This window comes from Mugil cephalus, chromosome 17 (assembly GCF_022458985.1).
Source record: "Mugil cephalus isolate CIBA_MC_2020 chromosome 17, CIBA_Mcephalus_1.1, whole genome shotgun sequence".
NCBI lineage: Eukaryota > Metazoa > Chordata > Actinopteri > Mugiliformes > Mugilidae > Mugil > Mugil cephalus.
In genome coordinates, this window is record NC_061786.1 from 24,087,474 (window position 1) to 24,105,607 (window position 18,134).

Consider the following 18,134-nt stretch of genomic DNA (forward strand, 5'->3'; position numbering starts at 1 on the left):
CTGTGGCGGATCCGACCGACCGACCGGAGGTTCGATCGGTATCAGCGAATAGTTTCTTCTATAAAACCTGCGTGTACCGGTGAACGGAAAGCTCCGCGGGGATGGAGGACCACATTAACGGGAGCCCTGGCTCTGGGACCAGTCACGGTTAGCGGGGTAGTTTTGAACTAGCCTAGCTTAGCTTAGCCTCCAGCGGGAGCGGGAGTGAGGAAGACCCGGACCGGAGCTCATCTGGAACGGATTCACACGTTTTTACTGTAAAATTAAAGGGGTCAGAGTCAAGGGACCAGACCAGTAACACAACAGAATAATAAGCTGTAAATAACTTCAGACGTTTTCAATTACGTCTAGAGAAAAGAAGAACAAGGAAATTAAGAGAATGTTTACATTTTATTAAACATCCTTTAAAAAAGATGAAATTAAATTTCTTAATAAAAAACAGTGTAATTGTGGTCGGGTGTTTAGTCCTGGTTTCAGTGTTGTGTTCTATCCACTTCTCTAAATAAAACAGCGATGGATAAATTAAAGATAGAAGTTATTTTCACTGATAAATTACAGTCTTTTATGTAATTTTCACACTTCATGTGAATTCATGCTGCAGACCAGTGTTTTAAACATTTATATAAAATAAGATGAGACAAAGGTTTAATTCATCACATGCACAGTAAAATCTGTTGTATCTACAGCCAGTCGTTAAAAAAACAGTAAAAATATTATTAATTCCACACAACACACAAGGTAAAAATATAAAAATAGATGTAGAACTGTGAAAAATTAGATGAAGAATAAAATAAAATGTAAACCTAAGGGGGAGGTGCAACTCATATATACAGGGAAATTATTTACAGTATTTTTTTTAAAAGCAGCTGTATCAGTAAACTGAAGTAATGCAGTTGTACTTAAGTCCAGTGAAAGTTGAAAGCATATCTAAATACTTCCAAATGACTGTTAATTAAATTTAGAAACGTACTTTATGACAGAAAATCATCTGATTCACAATTTATATAAAGAAAACTATTCAATACAAACATAAACACGGTCTTATGTGGATTTATATTCCTTTGATTTAAAAAGTATATATTTTCGTAAGAACTGGACTTAATAAGATTATATTAATATAAATATGACATTAATTTAGTATATAGAGATAATAAATTGTGAGTCTTTTCCATTGTTTTAACGTTTTAAATGAATTTTGAGTTAGAGGTCGAAGGATCCAGTTTCCAGGTTTTCTGAACAGCAGTCGTTGAGTTTCCGCTTCCGGTCTTTTCTTTTGTGTATTTTTATTATAATTTTTTATTATTATTTGTAATTGAGATATACATTAGTTGCTTCTACACGATACTTAGTGTTTTAATTATTATTTTTGGTTTATATGTAAAATTTAATCAGTTTAAACATGAAGCCATGAGTGACGCGGCGCTACTGTTGCGGCCCATGGCCAGTAGGTGGCGCTGTGTGAGGTCCCGTCACTGAGAGCTGTCAGACTCACCTGACCGCAACAAAAACATCTGGACCCACATCTGAGCGCATCTTTCAGCTCCAGCTCCTAGTGAGTAGCCTCCGCTAGCCTGCTAGTTATAGCCTTAGCCTGCCATGCTAATAGGGTTAGGCTTTAGCTGCTGCCAGAGGACGCTAGGCTAGGTAGCTTGGGGTCGCTAGCTCTGATAACAACACCGTGTCTGTCCGTCTGTTTATTTGTTTGTTTATTTATTTTTGTTTGTTTACAGCTGTTGGTTTTATTCTGCTTTTCTGTTAGCTGTCATCTTCCTCAACAACCTGCCGAGCTAACCCGTCAGACAGCGTCACTCAAAACCCCGTCAAACAAATGGCCAATTTAATATTTCTCTTAATGTATCTTGGAATATATTCAGTACGGACCGCGACCAAATGGCTCTTACACTTCACTACATCATTCTGCTCCATTCGGTTTATGTATACTGCATTAAAGGCAATTAAATCACGTTGAATATGTTAATTTAACTAAATATGTTACGTTAGTTGAGGCTGTTGGTTACCGCCCTCTGTCAGTCTCGTGTGGAGAATAGATCAAATCAAACGGCTCATAAATGATAAAAGAGTATCTTTGATTCTGTCTCAGCGTTTAATAAGGTTCCTTTAAATAAATCGCTTCCTCTTCGCAGTGTTGTATTGTCCAGGGCACTAAACAGATGATTTCTATAATGCAATTTGGTGCAGAGGTGGCATCTGATCGGCAAGCAGGACTTTCATTACGTTCAACCAAACTCCATCGAGGAAATGACCTGCTTTGATTTAATTTAAAATAAACTAAAACAAAATACATTGAGAACTATCACAACATGATGTCTGCTGCAGCTTCACACGGGTTTTATAATGTGTTCGCTCCAGATGATACAGAACCTCAGCTGGTTCTGTTGGCTCTGAATCCTTTCACCGATGAATATTACATGAGAAACAAAACCTAGAACCAGAACTTTTACTATAGTAAACTGATGATTAATGTTTATTGTTTAATGGTTGGTACTAGAGATTAACTGAGTTCAGAGTGTTAAATAATGTGCTTTTTAATGGAGTTCTGAACTGACTTTCAGGACCAGCTCAGTGAGGAGCAACATGGCCACACAGCCGAGTCCGTCGTCCGTCCTCAGGGAGTTCTGCCCGCTCTACTATCTGCTCAACGCCATCCCAGCCAAGGTACTGACCCCTGAAACCTAGACCAGGATACTGACCCCTGAAACCTAGACCAGGGTCCTAGACCAGGATACTGACCCCTGAAACCTAGACCAGGGTCCTAGACCAGGGTCCTGACCCCTGAAACCTAGACCAGGGTCCTAGACCAGGGTACTGACATGGTCTAAACCAGGACAACCTTCTGGTTTACTTTCAAACGACATTTCATTAAATTTGGAATCTTACTTTATGATCGAAGATAATCTGATTCACAGTTTATATAAAGAAAACTATTCAATACAAACATAAACATAATCTTATGCTCCTTGCATTTAAAAAATATATATACATTTTTGTGAGAACTGGACTCAAGAAGACCTATTCAATGAACTGAGTATATAGATATAATTAATTTAGTATGTTTTGCATTGTGTTAACGTTTTAAAAGTATTTTAATTTAAAGAAAAGAAGGATCCAGTTTCCAGGTTTTCCAACCAGCACTCGTTGAATATTTTGTAATTTTTAAATTATTTTTTATTTGTAATTGAGGTTTAAATGAGAGGCTATAGATGTTTATAAGATTATTATTATGCTTACTTTATATTAGAAAATAATTTGATTCACAATTTGTATATATATATATAAAACTATTGAGTCCAGAAATAAACCTGATGTTAGGCTGATGATGGTGCTGAGACGTGTCCCGTGTCCCGTGTCCCTCCAGGTGCAGCGAGGCTTCAGGTCAGTCCTGGTCTACCTGACGGCTCTGGACAGCAGCAGTGACTTTGTGGCGGTGGGCAGCAGCATCGGGATGCTCTACCTGTACTGTCGCCGCCTGGCCACCATGAACAAGTACAGCCTGGAGGTCTGAGCTCTTCTTCTGTGGTGTTGGTAGATAAGTTAACCCTTCATGGGTCCAGGAACAATATTCATCTCATCACGCTTTAAACTGCATCCCTGTTCCTCTCAGTGAGGTTTATCGTCATGTGGTTTTCATTGAGCCAATCGGAGAAGATCCAGGAAACATCCTCAGGTCTAATCAGGGTCTAATGTGGTCTACAAGGTCCCCCTCTGACCTGGTTTATTAGGAACCATGAAGAAGAACAAGTGTCCTAATGTTTCTAATGCGATGATGTTGACAAGTGTCTGAATCAGCTCTGTTCTTTTAGAAAATTAGAATTTTTAAAAAAATTTCACAAAAGTAAAACAGACAGACAACTGACTGACAGCTGACTGTGTTGATAACAGGGGAAGTTTGATCCAATCACTGCTGTCAAGCTGCTCAGCTGTTTTGATGACCTGGTTGCCGTGGGAACAGCTTCAGGTCGCGTTGCTGTCTTCCAGCTCGTGTCTCCACTTCCTGGCCGCAACAAACAGGTGAGAGACGTGTGTCTGTCTCATACCTGTCTCTAACCTGTCTGTCTCTAACCTGTCTGTCTCTAACCTGTCTGTCTCATACCTGTCTCTAACCTGTCTGTCTCTAACCTGTCTGTCTCATACCTGTCTCTAACCTGTCTGTCTCTAACCTGTCTGTCTCATACCTGTCTCTAACCTGTCTGTCTCTAACCTGTCTCTTGTCTCTCCTGTCTCCCTGCAGCTGAGGCGCTTCGACGTGGTCGGCCTCCATAAGGGCTCAGTGACGTCTTTGGCCTGGAGCACCAATGGGATGAAGCTTTTTTCTGGAGACGATAAAGGACGGGTGGTGTTTTCTGCTCTGGACCTGGACCAGGTGAACACACAGTGACAGGTACCTGTCCACGTGAGCTAAGACCCGCCTCCTGACTCTGAGTGTGTGTGTGCAGGGGGTGTGTAAACCTGAGCTGCTCCTGGAGGAGAGCTCAGCTGTGGTCCAGGTGGAGTACAGCCACCAGGTGCTGCTGGTGTCCACGCAACAGAGGTCTCTGCTTTACTGCACCCAGAGACGGGAAGTCCTGCAGCTGGGCACCAAGCCCCGCAAGAGGTACGACTCACCCGAACAGGATGCAACCTGGACAGGATGCGTCCTGGACAGGATACAACCCGGACAGGATGCAACCTGGACAGGATGCGTCCTAGACATGATGCAACCTAGACAGGATGCAACCTAGACAGGATACAACCCGAACAGGATGCATCCCGGACAGGATACGTCCCGGACAGGATGCATCCCGGACAGGATGCGTCCTAGACAGGATGCATCCTGGACAGGATACGTACCGGACAGGATGCAACCTAGACAGGATGCGTCCCGGACGGGATGCATCCCGGACAGGATGCAACCTGGACAGGATGCAACCTGCCTTGGCACAAGTTGCTGGTGGTTGACGGTAGTTGCTTCCGTTGCAGCAGTGGCCGGTTCGGAGCCTGCTTCCTGCCAGCTCTTTGTAAACAGAGCGATCTCCAGGTGTTTGCAGCTCGACCTGGACTCAGACTGTGGAGGGCTGACGTCAGAGGACAAGTGGAAGACACCAGGCTCCTCAAACCACTGTTCAACACACAGGTACCCTCGGATCTCTGGGAGCACTGTACTGTTACCAGAGCACAGGTGAAGCCACGTACTGTTACTTATACTACTTCTTCATTTCTTTACCTGTCTGTCTCAGATACCTCAGTTTGACTTGTTTCCTCGTCCCTGTCCAATCGGAGCGTACCGTCCAGCAGAGAGACAGCTTGGTCTCCTCAGCTGTTTCCTCAGAGACGGCTGGATTCTGAGTTGGAACGAGTACAGTATCTACGTCCTGGACTGTTTCAATGAGGTAGGAAGCTGGTTCCTTAATTAGGCTAATAATGAGACTAAGGAGGCTAACAAGGCTAATATTCAGGCATATGAGACTAATAACAAGGCTATCTAGGCTAATAACAAGGCTAACAAGGCTAATAAGGAGGCCAAGAGGCTAATAATTGAGCTAACAAGGCTAATACTGGAGCTAATAAGGCTAAGAGGCTAATAACGGCGCTAACAAGTATAATAACGAGGCTGAGAGGCTAATAATGCCGCTAACAAGGTTAATAATGAGGCTAAGAGGCTAATAACGGAGCTAACAAGGCTAATAATGAGGCCAAGAAGGCTAACTGTGAGGCTAACTAGGCTAATAAAGAGGCTAAGGAGGCTAATAAGTTGCTTCTTGGTTGTGTTGCTGTGCGAAGGTGGTGGTTGGAGCGTTGGAGAGCAGCGGGGACATCGTGTCTGTGTCGTGTTGTGACAACGAGATCTTTGTCCTCAAAGGAGACAGAGACATCATCCGTCTGTCCAACAGCCCTGAAGGAATGTCCTCAAACTGTAAGTCCTGGCGTCTGTCCTCCAGTGTCTGAACCTCCACTCAGACTCTAACTTCTTCGTCTTCTGTCCCAGTGTCCGACCTCTCCGTCCGCTTGTCTTCACCTTTGACCACGCCCACCATCCACCAACCAACCGGAGCAGTGGAAACGGCTCAGCCAATCAGAACCATGGCCATCATTGTGGAGGGAGGGGGCAGGGAGGAGGGTGGAGGAGGAGGGAGGGTTTGTGAAGAGGAGGTGGAGGAGGAGGAGGAGGTGGAGGAGGCCGAAGAGCAGGAGGTGAGTCGGGTTGCCCTGGTCCTGGTCCTGGTCCTGGTGGTTAGTGGTGTACGAAAGATTTGGTGTTGATCCTCTACCAAGAAAATACAGGCCCAGTATCACAGATACTGATGCTGATACCGATATCGATACTTTTTAACCCTCTGGAGTCCAGAGTCTAGTGTCCCAGAGTCTAGTGTCCCAGAGTCTAGTGGTCTAGAGTCTAGTGTCCCAGAGTCTGACTCTGTTTCACCTTGGTCCTGGTTCGGTTTCATTCTTTCAGATCAACTTTACAAACTGTGTGAACACGTTGGAGCTAAAACCAGACTAGAACCATCAGATCCAGGAGGAACAAGTTAGAAAACCACAAACATGTTGAACCAAACATTTCTAGAACTTAGAATGTAAATCTAACCTGGACATTTCTAAAGCTGATCAACACATTTAGTTATTTACAACTATTTCCATTAAAACTATTTAGGACCATGTCCACAACTACCAGGTGTCCAACCAGTAATAATGTCTAAATGTCTCTAAACTGTCTCCTGTCTCCATAGACTGAATGTATTCAGGAAAAAGTCTCAGTTATTTAGAACCAGTCTAGTTTAACTTGGTCTAGAAACACTAGTTAAAAGCTGATCTATAGTTTGAAGTTTCTACTGAGCTAGAAACAGAGACTCAGTGAGAAGCGTCTTGATGCTGCGTCGTCGTAAACTGGTCATGTGACTCCAGAGGGTTAATAATTAAGTTGGATGCATCATTAATCTGAATGAACTTTCATTCATGAAACCGAGGCCTAGGTCTAGATCTCATATTTGCACCAGTAGTGCTGGTCTGACAGGTGTGTCCTCCATGTTGGACAGGTGATGGGGCTGGGACAGAGGTCCACTCGGAGTCGCAGCAGCTCCCTCAACTCTTGGGACAGTCTCCCTGGAAATGGTCCCGGCGGCTCCAGGCGCTACAGCGCCCCCCTGGGTCAGGAGGAGATGCAGCAGGAGCTGGTGGTGAAGGCCATCAGGGTGAAGAAGAGGAGACGGAGACGACAAGGCAAGAAAGACAGGGGACAGACAGGGGGACAGGGGACAGACAGAGGGGCAGAGACTAACTGTCTGTCCCCTGTGTCTGTGTCTTCAGACAGCAGCAATGGGACCCATCTCTCTGAGAGCAGCTGTTCCGACTCCATGTTTGTAGTCCAAGATGGCAGCTGTAGTGACGGAGGGAGCGGGACACCTCTGAGCGACCAGGCCTCCCTCATGGGTCTGGACCTTCACGTCCAGGACTCTCCGGACCAGAACCAGAACTCCCAGGAGCCAGACCTGGACTCCTTGTCCAAACACTCTGGGTTAGTAGCAACACAAACAATCATGGCTCCTCCCCCTCTTCCTGACTCTGTCCCTTCGTCCTCCTGATCCTGTCTCCTCCTTGTGTCCAGCTCCTTCCTCCCTCCAGACTCTCTGCTCCTCCAGGAGAATCGTCTGAAGCCAGAGAAGGAGGTCGTCCCTCCAACCCCGGACGTAGATCTGCTGCTGGAGTGCACCTTCTCCTACATGCACAACTCTGAGGAGGACGGAGGGACGGAAGAGGACGGAGGGACGGAGTTCCTGAGTCCTCTGATAGCTCCAGGCGATGAGGAGGAGAAGGAGGAGGAGGAGGTGTGTTGATGCTACACATACACCCTGACAATCCTTCCTGTTTCAGAGTAAAAGCCTCCACAAACCTTCACATCTTTCTGTGTGCAGCTGGCGCCCCCTGCAGGGCTGGAGGACCAGATGTTTTACTCCACCATGTCCAGTCTGGACAGGAAGCCCAGTCTGTCCAGTGATGAGGAAGGAGACATCTACTGCAACACTCTGCCTCCTGCTGGCTCCAGAGGGGATGTTCACACCTGTCTGTCCCCTCAGACAGAGAAGACAACAGGAGGACAGGCTGACCAGGAAAGAGACAGACAGAAGCCTAACCAGGTGAGACAGAGACAGAAAGACAGACAGACAGATACCTGACCAGGTGAGACAGAGACAGAAAGACAGACAGACAGATACCTGACCAGGTGAGACAGAGACAGAGACAGACAGACAGACAGACAGAAGCCTGACCAGGTGAGACAGAGACAGACAGACAGACAGACAGATACCTGACCAGGTGAGACAGAGACAGACAGACAGACAGACAGATACCTGACCAGGTGAGACAGAGACAGAAAGACAGACAGAAAGAAGCCTGACCAGGTGAGACAGAGACAGAAAGAGACAGACAGACAGACAGACAGATACCTGACCAGGTGAGACAGAGACAGACAGACAGATACCTGACCAGGTGAGACAGAGACAGACAGAGACAGACAGACAGACAGATACCTGACCAGGTGAGACTGTCTAGTCTTTTAATGCTGCCATGTCCTTCTAGTTGGCAGAGAGCTGGATGGGGTACTCTGGACCAGGATGTGGAATACTGAGCCTGCAGGTGACTGACAGGTGTGTCTTTTGTCCCTCTGTTGTGACTGACAGGCTGTGGACAGGTGTGGTTTCTGACAGGTGTCCTGTGTCTTTCAGGTATGTGTGGTGTCTGGATTTTAAAGGAGGACTGTTCTGCAGTGTTTTACCTGAAACTGGACTCAACTGGCAGCGCTTTGAAGACAACGTCCACCAGGTGGCGTTGTCACCTTCAGGTAATCTAGTTTTAACTGGTACCCTGGAGGACGTGGACAGGAAACCAGGTGCTCAGTGTTGCTGCTCCACCAGGTAACCTGCTGTGGAAGGTGGAGCAGAAGAGCATGACGGCGTTTGCTTGTGCTAAAGTGTCGGTGAAAGGAAAACGTCACTGGTACAAAGCTGTGGAGCAAACGGCCTTCGTTGCCCTGAGCGACGACTCCGCCTGGATCATCAGGACCAACGGAGACCTGTACCTGCAGACAGGTGAGATAGATGGAAACCACAGTCCTGACGCCTCCCCTGTCCACACACCTGTCCAGAATGCAGCGGGTGGTTGCCACGGTAACGTGTGTGTGTGTTCCAGGTCTGAGCATGGAGCGCCCCTGTGCTCGCTCGGTGAAGGTAGAAACCCCGTGCGTGTTCAGCCAGGTGTGTGTGAGAGCAGGTGTAGTTTGGGCTCTGAGCGAACACAAGGCTCTGTTCTACAGAGAAGGACTGAACAGCTTCTGCAGCGAAGGAGACGGCTGGAAGTACGACACCGTCAGGTACTACCTGTCCTCACCTGTACTACCTGTCCTCACCTGTCCTCACCTGTCCTCACCTGTAGTCACCTGTACTACCTGTACTACCTGTCCTCACCTGTTCTCACCTGTCCTCACCTGTCCTCACCTGTCCTCACCTGTACTACCTGTCCTCACCTGTTCTCACCTGTCCTCACCTGTACTCACCTGTACTACACGTCCTCACCTGTAGTCACCTGTACTACATGTCCTCACCTGTACTACTTGTCCTCACCTGTCCTCACCTGTACTACCTGTCCACTGTCTCTGTCCCAGTGAAGCTCAGGGTCTGGAGCTGATGTGCGTTGCCCTGGGGGATGGAGGGACGGCCTGGGCCCTGGACGCCAGCGGCAGCCTCTGGTTTCGAACCGGCATCTGTTCCTCCAAACCACAGGGCCACGACGACCACTGGTGGCAGGTTAGACCTGGTTCTAAGTCTTAGGGTTGGGACCAGGTTTGGTGGTCCAGGGGGTGAAGGTGTCGGTGTCTCTCCATCAGATCAGTATTTCGGACTACGTGGTGTTCGACCAGGGCAGTCTGTTCCAGACTCTGCTTCAGGCCACTCAGAGCGTTGCTACGGTGACCAGGGCGCCCGTGGAGCGGGTGGTGGCCTTCCTGTCCCAGTACTCCCAGTGCCAGCCCAGTCTGGTCAGCGCCAACGCCAGCGGGGTCTGGGTGGCCTCAGGACGGAACCAACTGCACCTGGCCCGCGGCAGCCTCGTGGGTCAGTACAGGCCAGTGGTACAGAACCAGGACCGGGTTTTGTTGAGTTTCTCAGATTCTGAATGTGTTGGGTTCCTTCAGGAACTTTCTGGCAGAACGTGGTCCCCAGAGGAACCGTCTCAGCCACCAGATGGACCTTCATCACGTCCTCGGCGGTGCCTCACAGAGAAGGTAACTCACCTGGACACAACACATGTCCTCTGGACATGAGACACACCTGGACACCTGTCTCTGTCTCCTGTGTCTCAGGTACGTTCCTGTGGTTGGCCCAGACCAGGAAGGACCTGTTCTGTGTCTGGGACCAGGATGGAGAGCTCCGCCCCTCCTCTGTCCTTCTGCCACCGGAGGTAAACACACCTGTTCGTGTTCCAGGTCCTGGTCCAGGTCCTGGTCCTGGTCCAGGTCCTGGTCCTGGTCCAGGTGTCTACCTGTGGATCTGCTAATGTCCTGTTCTGTCTCTGAGCTCAGGTGGAGCTGTCTCACCTGTCCGCCTGCCGTGATGCTCTGTGGGGTTTGGACACTCACGGACGAGTCGTCATCCGGACGCTGTCTCCGTCTTGTCCTTCTGGACTGAACTGGACACCCCTGGACCTGAGCCAGCTGGGTCAGTACCGCTACTAGTTATTATATAGACCCTCTAAGCAGAACCCAGGGAGTCACTCAGGTCAAACAACAACAACAAACACAAACACTGAACGCTTCAACGTTTAGAAGAAGAAGAGGAGACTAGAGACTGGAGACTAGTCTTCCAGAGAGAGTCAGGGAGTTTATGGCAGCGCTGGAGGACACAAGGTACGAGCTCATCTCTCCACACTAACTCTGACTGAAACATTTACTGGACTCAGGACAAGACAAGGACAGACTTTAGGAAGCTACAGGGACCAACTCCAGGACATTTAAGACCAGAGAGGGACGTCCCTGGTGTGTGTTTGTGTTCTTTCAGCTCAGGTTACACTATGACATGCACATACATTCCCAGCTCAGTGGACAGAGACAGATCCGTCCTCCCAGCTGTGTGTCTCTGTCTCACTGACAGGTGGACGTTATATAAGTGGTTTTAAACCAGAGGACAGAGTGTGCGTCACACTGCAGCCTGATGGCAGGTCAGGGCTGTTTTTAGTCGCTGTGCCCTTCTCACTATCAGAGACCACATGACTGGAGGACGTATCAACACCGACTCTGGACCATGAATGAATCACAAATGAGGCTGTAAAGAGGCACAGATGGTCCTGGTCCTGGTCCTGGTCCTGGTCCTGGTCCTGGTCCTGGTCCTGGACCAGGAATGACCACAGAGCGAATGTTACAATCAGCTGCAGCAGCGCCGCCCTCAGAGGTCAGAGGTCAGCGGGACGCCACTCCTCAGTGAAACCTGAGTCTGTTTCCCTAAAACAGTTTCACCTGGAATGTGTCTGAAACCTGAGCTCCGGCTCACACTGCTGAGACCTGATAAACAGAACCAGCGTCACAGCAGCAGAACTCCAGGAAGTTCCTGAGCCTGTCCATAAACCCAACAGCACTGGTTAATTAGTTAGTCAGGGATCCTGGACTCCTCTAGGGGTCCGACTGTTCTCATCATGTGCTCAGGTGAGTCCAGGTAAAATATCCCTGTGTGTTACAGGAAGTGTTCGTCTGGTCAGTGTGAGCTGTGGCAGTCAGAACGTCTGGGCCGTGGACAGCCGAGGAGTCGTTTACTTCAGAGTCGGAACTCAACCGCTGAACCCGAGCATGATGCTGCCGGCCTGGATCCACATAGAACCACCTGTACAGGTAACACTCACTGGTTCACATAGAACCACCTGTACAGGTAACACTCACCTGGTCCACATAGAACCACCTGTAGAGGTAACACTCACTGGTCCAGAGAGAACCACCTGTACAGTTAACACTCACTGGTTCACATAGAACCACCTGTACAGGTAACACTCACTGGTCCAGAGAGAACCACCTGTACAGGTAACACTCACTGGTTCACATAGAACCACCTGTACAGGTAACACTCACTGGTTCACATAGAACCACCTGTACAGGTAACACTCACTGGTTCACATAGAACCACCTGTACAGGTAACACTCACTGGTTCACATAGAACCACCTGTACAGGTAACACTCACTGGTCCACATAGAACCACCTGTACAGGTATCACTCACCTGGTCCACAGAGAACCACCTGTACAGGTAACACTCACTGGTTCACATAGAACCACCTGTACAGGTAACACTCACTGGTTCACATAGAACCACCTGTACAGGTAACACTCACTGGTCCAGAGAGAACCACCTTGTACACAGGTAAACCCCCTACTGGTTCACTCAGAAGAACCACCTGTACAGGTAACACTCACTGGTTCACATAGAACCACCTGTACAGGTAACACTCACTGGTCCAGAGAGAACCACCTGTACAGGTAACACTCACTGGTTCACATAGAACCACCTGTACAGGTAACACTCACTGGTTCACATAGAACCACCTGTACAGGTAACACTCACTGGTTCACATAGAACCACCTGTACATGTATCACTCCTGGTCCACAGAGAACCACCTGTACAGGTAACACTTTCAGAACACCTTGGTTCACCTAATAGAACCACCTGTACAGTAACACTCACTGATCACATAGAACCACCTGTACAGGTAACACTCACTGGTCCACAGAGAACCACCTGTACAGGTATCACTCACTGGTTCACATAGAACCACCTGTACAGGTAACACTCACCTGGTCCACATAGAACCACCTGTACAGTTAACACTCACTGGTTCACATAGAACCACCTGTACAGGTAACACTCACTGGTCCAGAGAGAACCACCTGTACAGGTAACACTCACTGGTTCACATAGAACCACCTGTACAGGTAACACTCACTGGTCCAGAGAGAACCACCTGTACAGGTAACACTCACTGGTTCACATAGAACCACCTGTACAGGTAACACTCACTGGTCCAGAGAGAACCACCTGTACAGGTAACACTCACTGGTTCACATAGAACCACCTGTACAGGTACCACTCACCTGGTCCAACCAGGTAACTGGTGGATCTGGATACTGTATAGTGTGTTACCTGCACAGGTGACTGAGATGCCATGTCTCTCCAGCCAATAGGAGTGCAGCTGGTCAGTATTCAGACGAGTCCTAACGACCGTCTCCTCTGGGCGTTGGACAACAGAGGAAGTGTCTTCGTCAGGACCGGACTCAGTGATGAGATGCCCGTTGGGACGGACTGGGAATTAGTACCAGGTACTCACCTGTCTGGTTCATACCTGCCTGGTTCATACCTGCCTGGCCCTCACCTGTCTGGTGTCCTTGTGTCTTCAGGTCTGGCTGTCAGTCAACTGGTCCTGAGCTGTCGGACCGTCTGGGTTCGTTGTGTAAACGGAGACTTGGCTCGACGTTACGGCGTCTCTGAGAGAAACGCTGCCGGAGACTATTGGAAGAAGATCCCTGGGAACGCCAACTGGTTTACTGGTAAGACCACGTCCCAGCGTGTCCCAGTGTGTCCCAGCGTGTCCCAGTGTTTCCCAGTGTGTCCCAGTGCGTCCCAGTGTTTCCCAGTGTGTCCCAGCGTGTCCCAGTGTGTCTCAGTGCGTCCCAGTGTGTCAGTATGTCTCGTGTCTCTCAGGTGTGTCTCACGTCTCTCTCCCTGTCTCTGCAGTTACGCCAGAGGACGAGTTGTGGGCGGTGACTCCTGTTGGTGGACTGTCCCGTCGACTGACTAAGCTCCTCCCACAGGCTCCCAGTAGACCCGCCCCCTCAGGGCCCGCCCTTGGAGGGGAGGAGGATGAAGAATGGGAACTCATCTGACATCACTCTGTCGCCTGATTGGTCAGATCTGGACTCACCTGAGAGGATGCTGTGATGTCACAGTGACAACACTTCCTGTTTACTAACTTCAGACAGGAAGTGGGCTGAGTGATGTCACAGCTGAGGCGACACTAAGTGGACAGGTGACTCATGAGGAGCCCAGGTGGCTGCTGGGAAATGGACTTTTATTAGTTTTATTGCTGTTGTCACAGGAAGCACTTTAACCCGGACTGAGACTGGTTCTGCTGATCCAGGACTGGTCCACCAGTCAGAACTAATCAGAGGAGACTCGCTCCACCTGGTTCTGATTGGTTCTGACTGCGGACCAGCTTCAAACTAACTGGGATGTTAAAGGGACAGACCACTTTCTTCTTCTGTGGTGTTTCTTCTTCTGTGAGTTTTAATGTTCCTGAGGAGACTCTGGGACCAAACCGGACTGAAAATGATCCGACAGAACCGACGCTAACCGCTTGTCTGTAGCTTGGTTACCATTGAAACACACAAGGAGCTTCGGCCCCTGGACCTGAGGCATGAACATGTGTAAAATATCAAATCTATCAAACACAAGAGATCCTTCTGAACAAGACCTGGACCTGGTGGACCTGATGTTTGGTTGGTGATTTGGATTGATGGACGGATGGATGGATGGATGATGGATGGATGGATGGATGGATGGATGGATGGATTGTTGATTGATGGTTAATTGGATGGATGGATGGATGGATGGATGGATGGTTGATGGATGGATGGATGGATGGATGGATGGATGGATGGATGGATGGATGGATGGATGGATGGTGTTGTTGGTGGATGGAGGATGGATGGATGGTGATGGATGGATGGATGGTTGGTGGGATGGATAGGATGGATGATGGAGGGATGGTTGATTGATGGATGGATGGATGGATGAGATTGTGGTTGTTGATTATTGGTTATGGTTTGGATGGATGGTGGATGGTTGTGGATGGTTTGACGGAGGAACGTCTTCATATGTGCCTATTGCAGGTGATGCTGTGGATGGATGGATGGATGGTTGATGGATGGATGGATGGATGGATGGTGGATGGATGGATGGATGGATGGATGGATGGATGGATGGATGGATGGATGGATGGTTGATGGATGGATGGATGGATGGATGGATTGTGGTTGGTTGGTTGGTTGGATGGAGGATGGATGGATGGTGGATGGATGGTGGATGGAAGGATGGATGGATGGATGGATGGATGGATGGATGGATGGATGGTGGTTGGTTGATTGATGGTTAATTGGATGGATGGATGGTGGATGGTTGATGGATGGATGGATGGATGGATGGATGGATGGATGGATGGATGGATTGTTGATTGATGGTTAATTGGATGGATGGATGGTTGGATGGATGGATGGTTGATGGATGGATGGATGGATGGATGGATGGATGGATGGAAGGTTGGTGGATGGATGGATGGATGGATGGATGGATGGATGGATTGTGGTTGGTTGATGGATGGATGGATGGATGGATGGATGGATGGATGGATGGATGGATGGATGGATTGTGGTTGGTTGACGGAGGACACGTCCTTCAAACTGTGCCTAGTTGTCAGGTGATCTGTGGTGATGTCACCCTGCTGTCAGCTGATTGGTTGAATGTTTGACCAGTAACATTCAGTGTAAACTCACCTGTCTAATTCATTAACTTAATAAACATGTTGATTGATCGGGTTCTCGGGACCTAGAAGTAGTTATTTGGTTCTGGGTTCAGGGCCCAGTGGAACCTTTATTAGGTTGATGTGTTGACAAGTAGATAGAACCAGTGTCTCAGAGCTTCTTTTTCTGTTTTATAGTTTCCTTGTTTCTTTGACTCATGCTGGATCAATCCAAACACCATCAATAATATGACTGATTGTAATTCAGCTCAGAGAGATTCAGGACCCTGATCCTAACCCTGATCAGAACCTGGCCCTGGTGCTGGTCCTGTCAGCTGATGTCTCACCTGTTGGTCCAGGTGTTCATGGGTTCAGGTTGGTGAATCGTGGTTGAACACAGACTCAGGACTCAGCCTCAGTTTAATCGTTTATTGACATGGAAACAGGACGTCAGAGGTCATTAAACATTTCTCACATTCAGCTCAGAAACTGGATCTGATCAATAAAACTGATCAGACGTGTTTCCTCCATGTTTGAGTCCAGTGATCAGGTTCATTTAAAGTCTATTTACAGGTTATTTACAGGGTCAGGAAACCGTCCAATCACAGCAGCATGCAGCCGTTTCCCTGGTAACAGATGATGCTACTGCCAGCTGTGCGGCTGCAGGAAGTCAGGCAGCATGCTGATCCGGTCCGGTCCACACCGGGCCAGACACCGGAGCGCCTGCAGCAGGAGGGGGGGCGGGGCCAGGCCGCACAGCCACATGAAGACTTCCTTTCCCAGCAGGCTTTGCCAACGCTGCGGCTCGTCCTGCAGGTGGCGTAGCAGCGGCGTTTCAGGCAGGAAGAGCAGCAGGAAGTCGAGGCAGCGCTGTGCGTGGCGGCGCTCGGACTCGTCGCAGGAGGCGAGTCGCTGCAGCGCGGCGTCCAGGCCGTGGGCCCGCGCCCCTCGGGCAAGCAGCAGCAGCAGACAGTCAGGACGCGACAGCTCCACCGCCAGCTGCACCGCCGTCTTCCCCGCGTCCGCCGTGTGGCCGCAGCCGCCGCAGCTGTCCAGGTATTCACCACCTGTGTCCTTCAGAGACTCCACCATCATGGCCAGGATCTCCACGCGGCCGTAGCGCACCGCCATGTTCAGGTGCGGCGCCCCGCTGCCCCGGCAGCAGCAGAAGCTGCAGCGCGGCGCTTTGAGCACGCTCAGCGAGAACCTGTCCAGCAGGTAGCGGGCGTAATCCCGGTGGTCGTGGACCAGCGCGTACAGCAGCGCCTCCGACGGCAGGAAGGCTCGGGGGTGTCCGTCCTCCCAGCAGAAGACCTCCATGCTACGCATGTCCTCCAGCAGCCAGACGGGAAGCTGCTCCCGCACAGAGCAGTAGAAGGAGAAAGCCGTCCGCTCGCACTCCCGCTGGGACGGGGATGAGGACAAGTAGTCCAGCTGAGAGGACAGCAGCCACGGCATCGCTGCACTGGGGGACACCTGGGACCGGTCTGGACCTGCTGGGACCTGCTGGGACCTGCTGGGACCGGTCTGGACCTGCTGGGACCTGCTGGGACCTGCTGGGACCTGCTGGGACCGGTCTGGACCTGCTGGGACCTGCTGGGACCTGCTGGGACCTGCTGGGACCTGCTGGGACCGGTCTGGACCTGCTGGGACCTGCTGGGACCTGCCTGGCCTTGAGTGAGGCTTCCTGAAAATAAAAAAAAACGTTCTGAATCTTCCTGGGACTCGACCAAACCTGAAACGCTCGTCCTGTGGATCTGCTCCCTGTTCAGCAGAGTCTCTGACTCTCAAACCTCCGTCCTCAGCTCCTCCAGACTTTTATAGCAACTCTCCTCCCCTTCCTCCCCCTCTGTCCCCCTGCCTTCATCTCCATGTGTGGATGTTTGTGTTGGAGGCCGGGCCGTGGGGGGCGGAGGGGGTCGAGTGTCTCACATAGTGAACATAGTGGCCTTGAAACGATGACGAAAGTAAACAGCAACAGAAACTCAGCAGAGACTTCATCAATAACACAGATCAGCTGACCTCTCCTCACAACAACACAGATCAGCTGATCAGTCTCAGCAGCTTTTGATTCTAGACAAAAACCCAGAAGTAAGAAAATGAAATCACAACGTGACTTTCTAACCAATAACAAATGTATTTGTTATTTGAAAAAAAAAAAAGTGTGAGAAAAGCAAGGTCCAAATATCTGAGGAAGAGTCAGATGATCCGTTTAAATCCTGCTGAGGAGCGCCTCCTGTTGGTGACTCGTGGTAACTACACACAGTTCATATCAATCACAGAAAAGGGGCGGGGTCTGCAGCGGCCATATAAACCACACCCCCATTTAAATTCACAAATCATTTTAAAAAGGCCCTGATTCCCCCTGTGTACAATCAGGACATTAAAACAAAAGGATGTGAGCACAGTGGAGAAAGAACTCACTGAAGGGGAAGTTGTCTGTATTTAAATCAGCCACAGATTTAAACGAGTGAACAGTTCAGCTACGTCTCCACTTTGCTCCCAAACATCAACAACAAACTTTGATTTACAGCACATCCTTAATAATTCTTGAGTGACAAGAAATCACGGAGATGTATATTCACACTGGATTAGT

At 49.3% G+C, this 18,134-nt stretch overlaps 2 protein-coding genes and 1 long non-coding RNA gene across 6 annotated transcripts; 1 reads left to right on the forward strand and 2 right to left on the reverse strand.

Annotated features, from left to right (window-relative positions):
• The first annotated feature begins 9 nt into the window (after positions 1-9).
• Positions 10-14,612, forward strand: tecpr2 (tectonin beta-propeller repeat containing 2). Of its 3 annotated transcripts, none has more exons than XM_047611127.1 (27): positions 10-147; positions 2,574-2,676; positions 3,377-3,517; positions 3,901-4,029; positions 4,250-4,381; positions 4,455-4,612; positions 4,978-5,131; positions 5,235-5,387; positions 5,779-5,911; positions 5,984-6,189; positions 7,032-7,215; positions 7,303-7,510; positions 7,601-7,820; positions 7,908-8,129; positions 8,572-8,639; positions 8,718-8,833; positions 8,907-9,080; positions 9,181-9,361; positions 9,653-9,794; positions 9,875-10,100; positions 10,181-10,270; positions 10,349-10,446; positions 10,568-10,703; positions 11,718-11,866; positions 13,202-13,343; positions 13,422-13,571; positions 13,759-14,612. In XM_047611127.1, exons 2-27 carry the CDS (start codon positions 2,596-2,598, stop codon positions 13,905-13,907), a joined length of 3,942 nt encoding a protein of 1,313 aa, XP_047467083.1. In that variant the 5' UTR covers positions 10-147; positions 2,574-2,595; the 3' UTR covers positions 13,908-14,612. The 3 variants fall into 3 exon arrangements, with proteins under 3 accessions (XP_047467083.1, XP_047467082.1, XP_047467084.1); XM_047611126.1 differs by lacking the exon at positions 10-147 and adding an exon at positions 1,417-1,552; XM_047611128.1 differs by lacking the exon at positions 10-147 and adding an exon at positions 1,417-1,552 and having other exon boundaries at positions 4,981-5,131.
• Positions 11,792-12,584, reverse strand: LOC125023710. Its single transcript, XR_007114665.1, has 2 exons — positions 12,424-12,584; positions 11,792-12,378 (listed from the first exon to the last, which is right to left on the reverse strand). It is a non-coding gene; the product is annotated as an uncharacterized LOC125023710 (long non-coding RNA).
• A 1,341-nt stretch (positions 14,613-15,953) lies between the features above and the next one.
• On the reverse strand, positions 15,954-17,337 carry ankrd9 (ankyrin repeat domain 9). 2 transcript variants are annotated; one of them, XM_047611154.1, is made up of 2 exons: positions 17,202-17,337; positions 15,954-17,151 (listed from the first exon to the last, which is right to left on the reverse strand). In XM_047611154.1, the coding sequence occupies exon 2, from the start codon at positions 16,994-16,996 to the stop codon at positions 16,181-16,183; it is 816 nt and encodes a 271-aa protein (XP_047467110.1). In that variant the 5' UTR covers positions 16,997-17,151; positions 17,202-17,337; the 3' UTR covers positions 15,954-16,180. The 2 variants fall into 2 exon arrangements, with proteins under 2 accessions (XP_047467110.1, XP_047467111.1); XM_047611155.1 differs by having other exon boundaries at positions 15,954-17,161; positions 17,192-17,337.
• Positions 17,338-18,134: the final 797 nt, after the last annotated feature.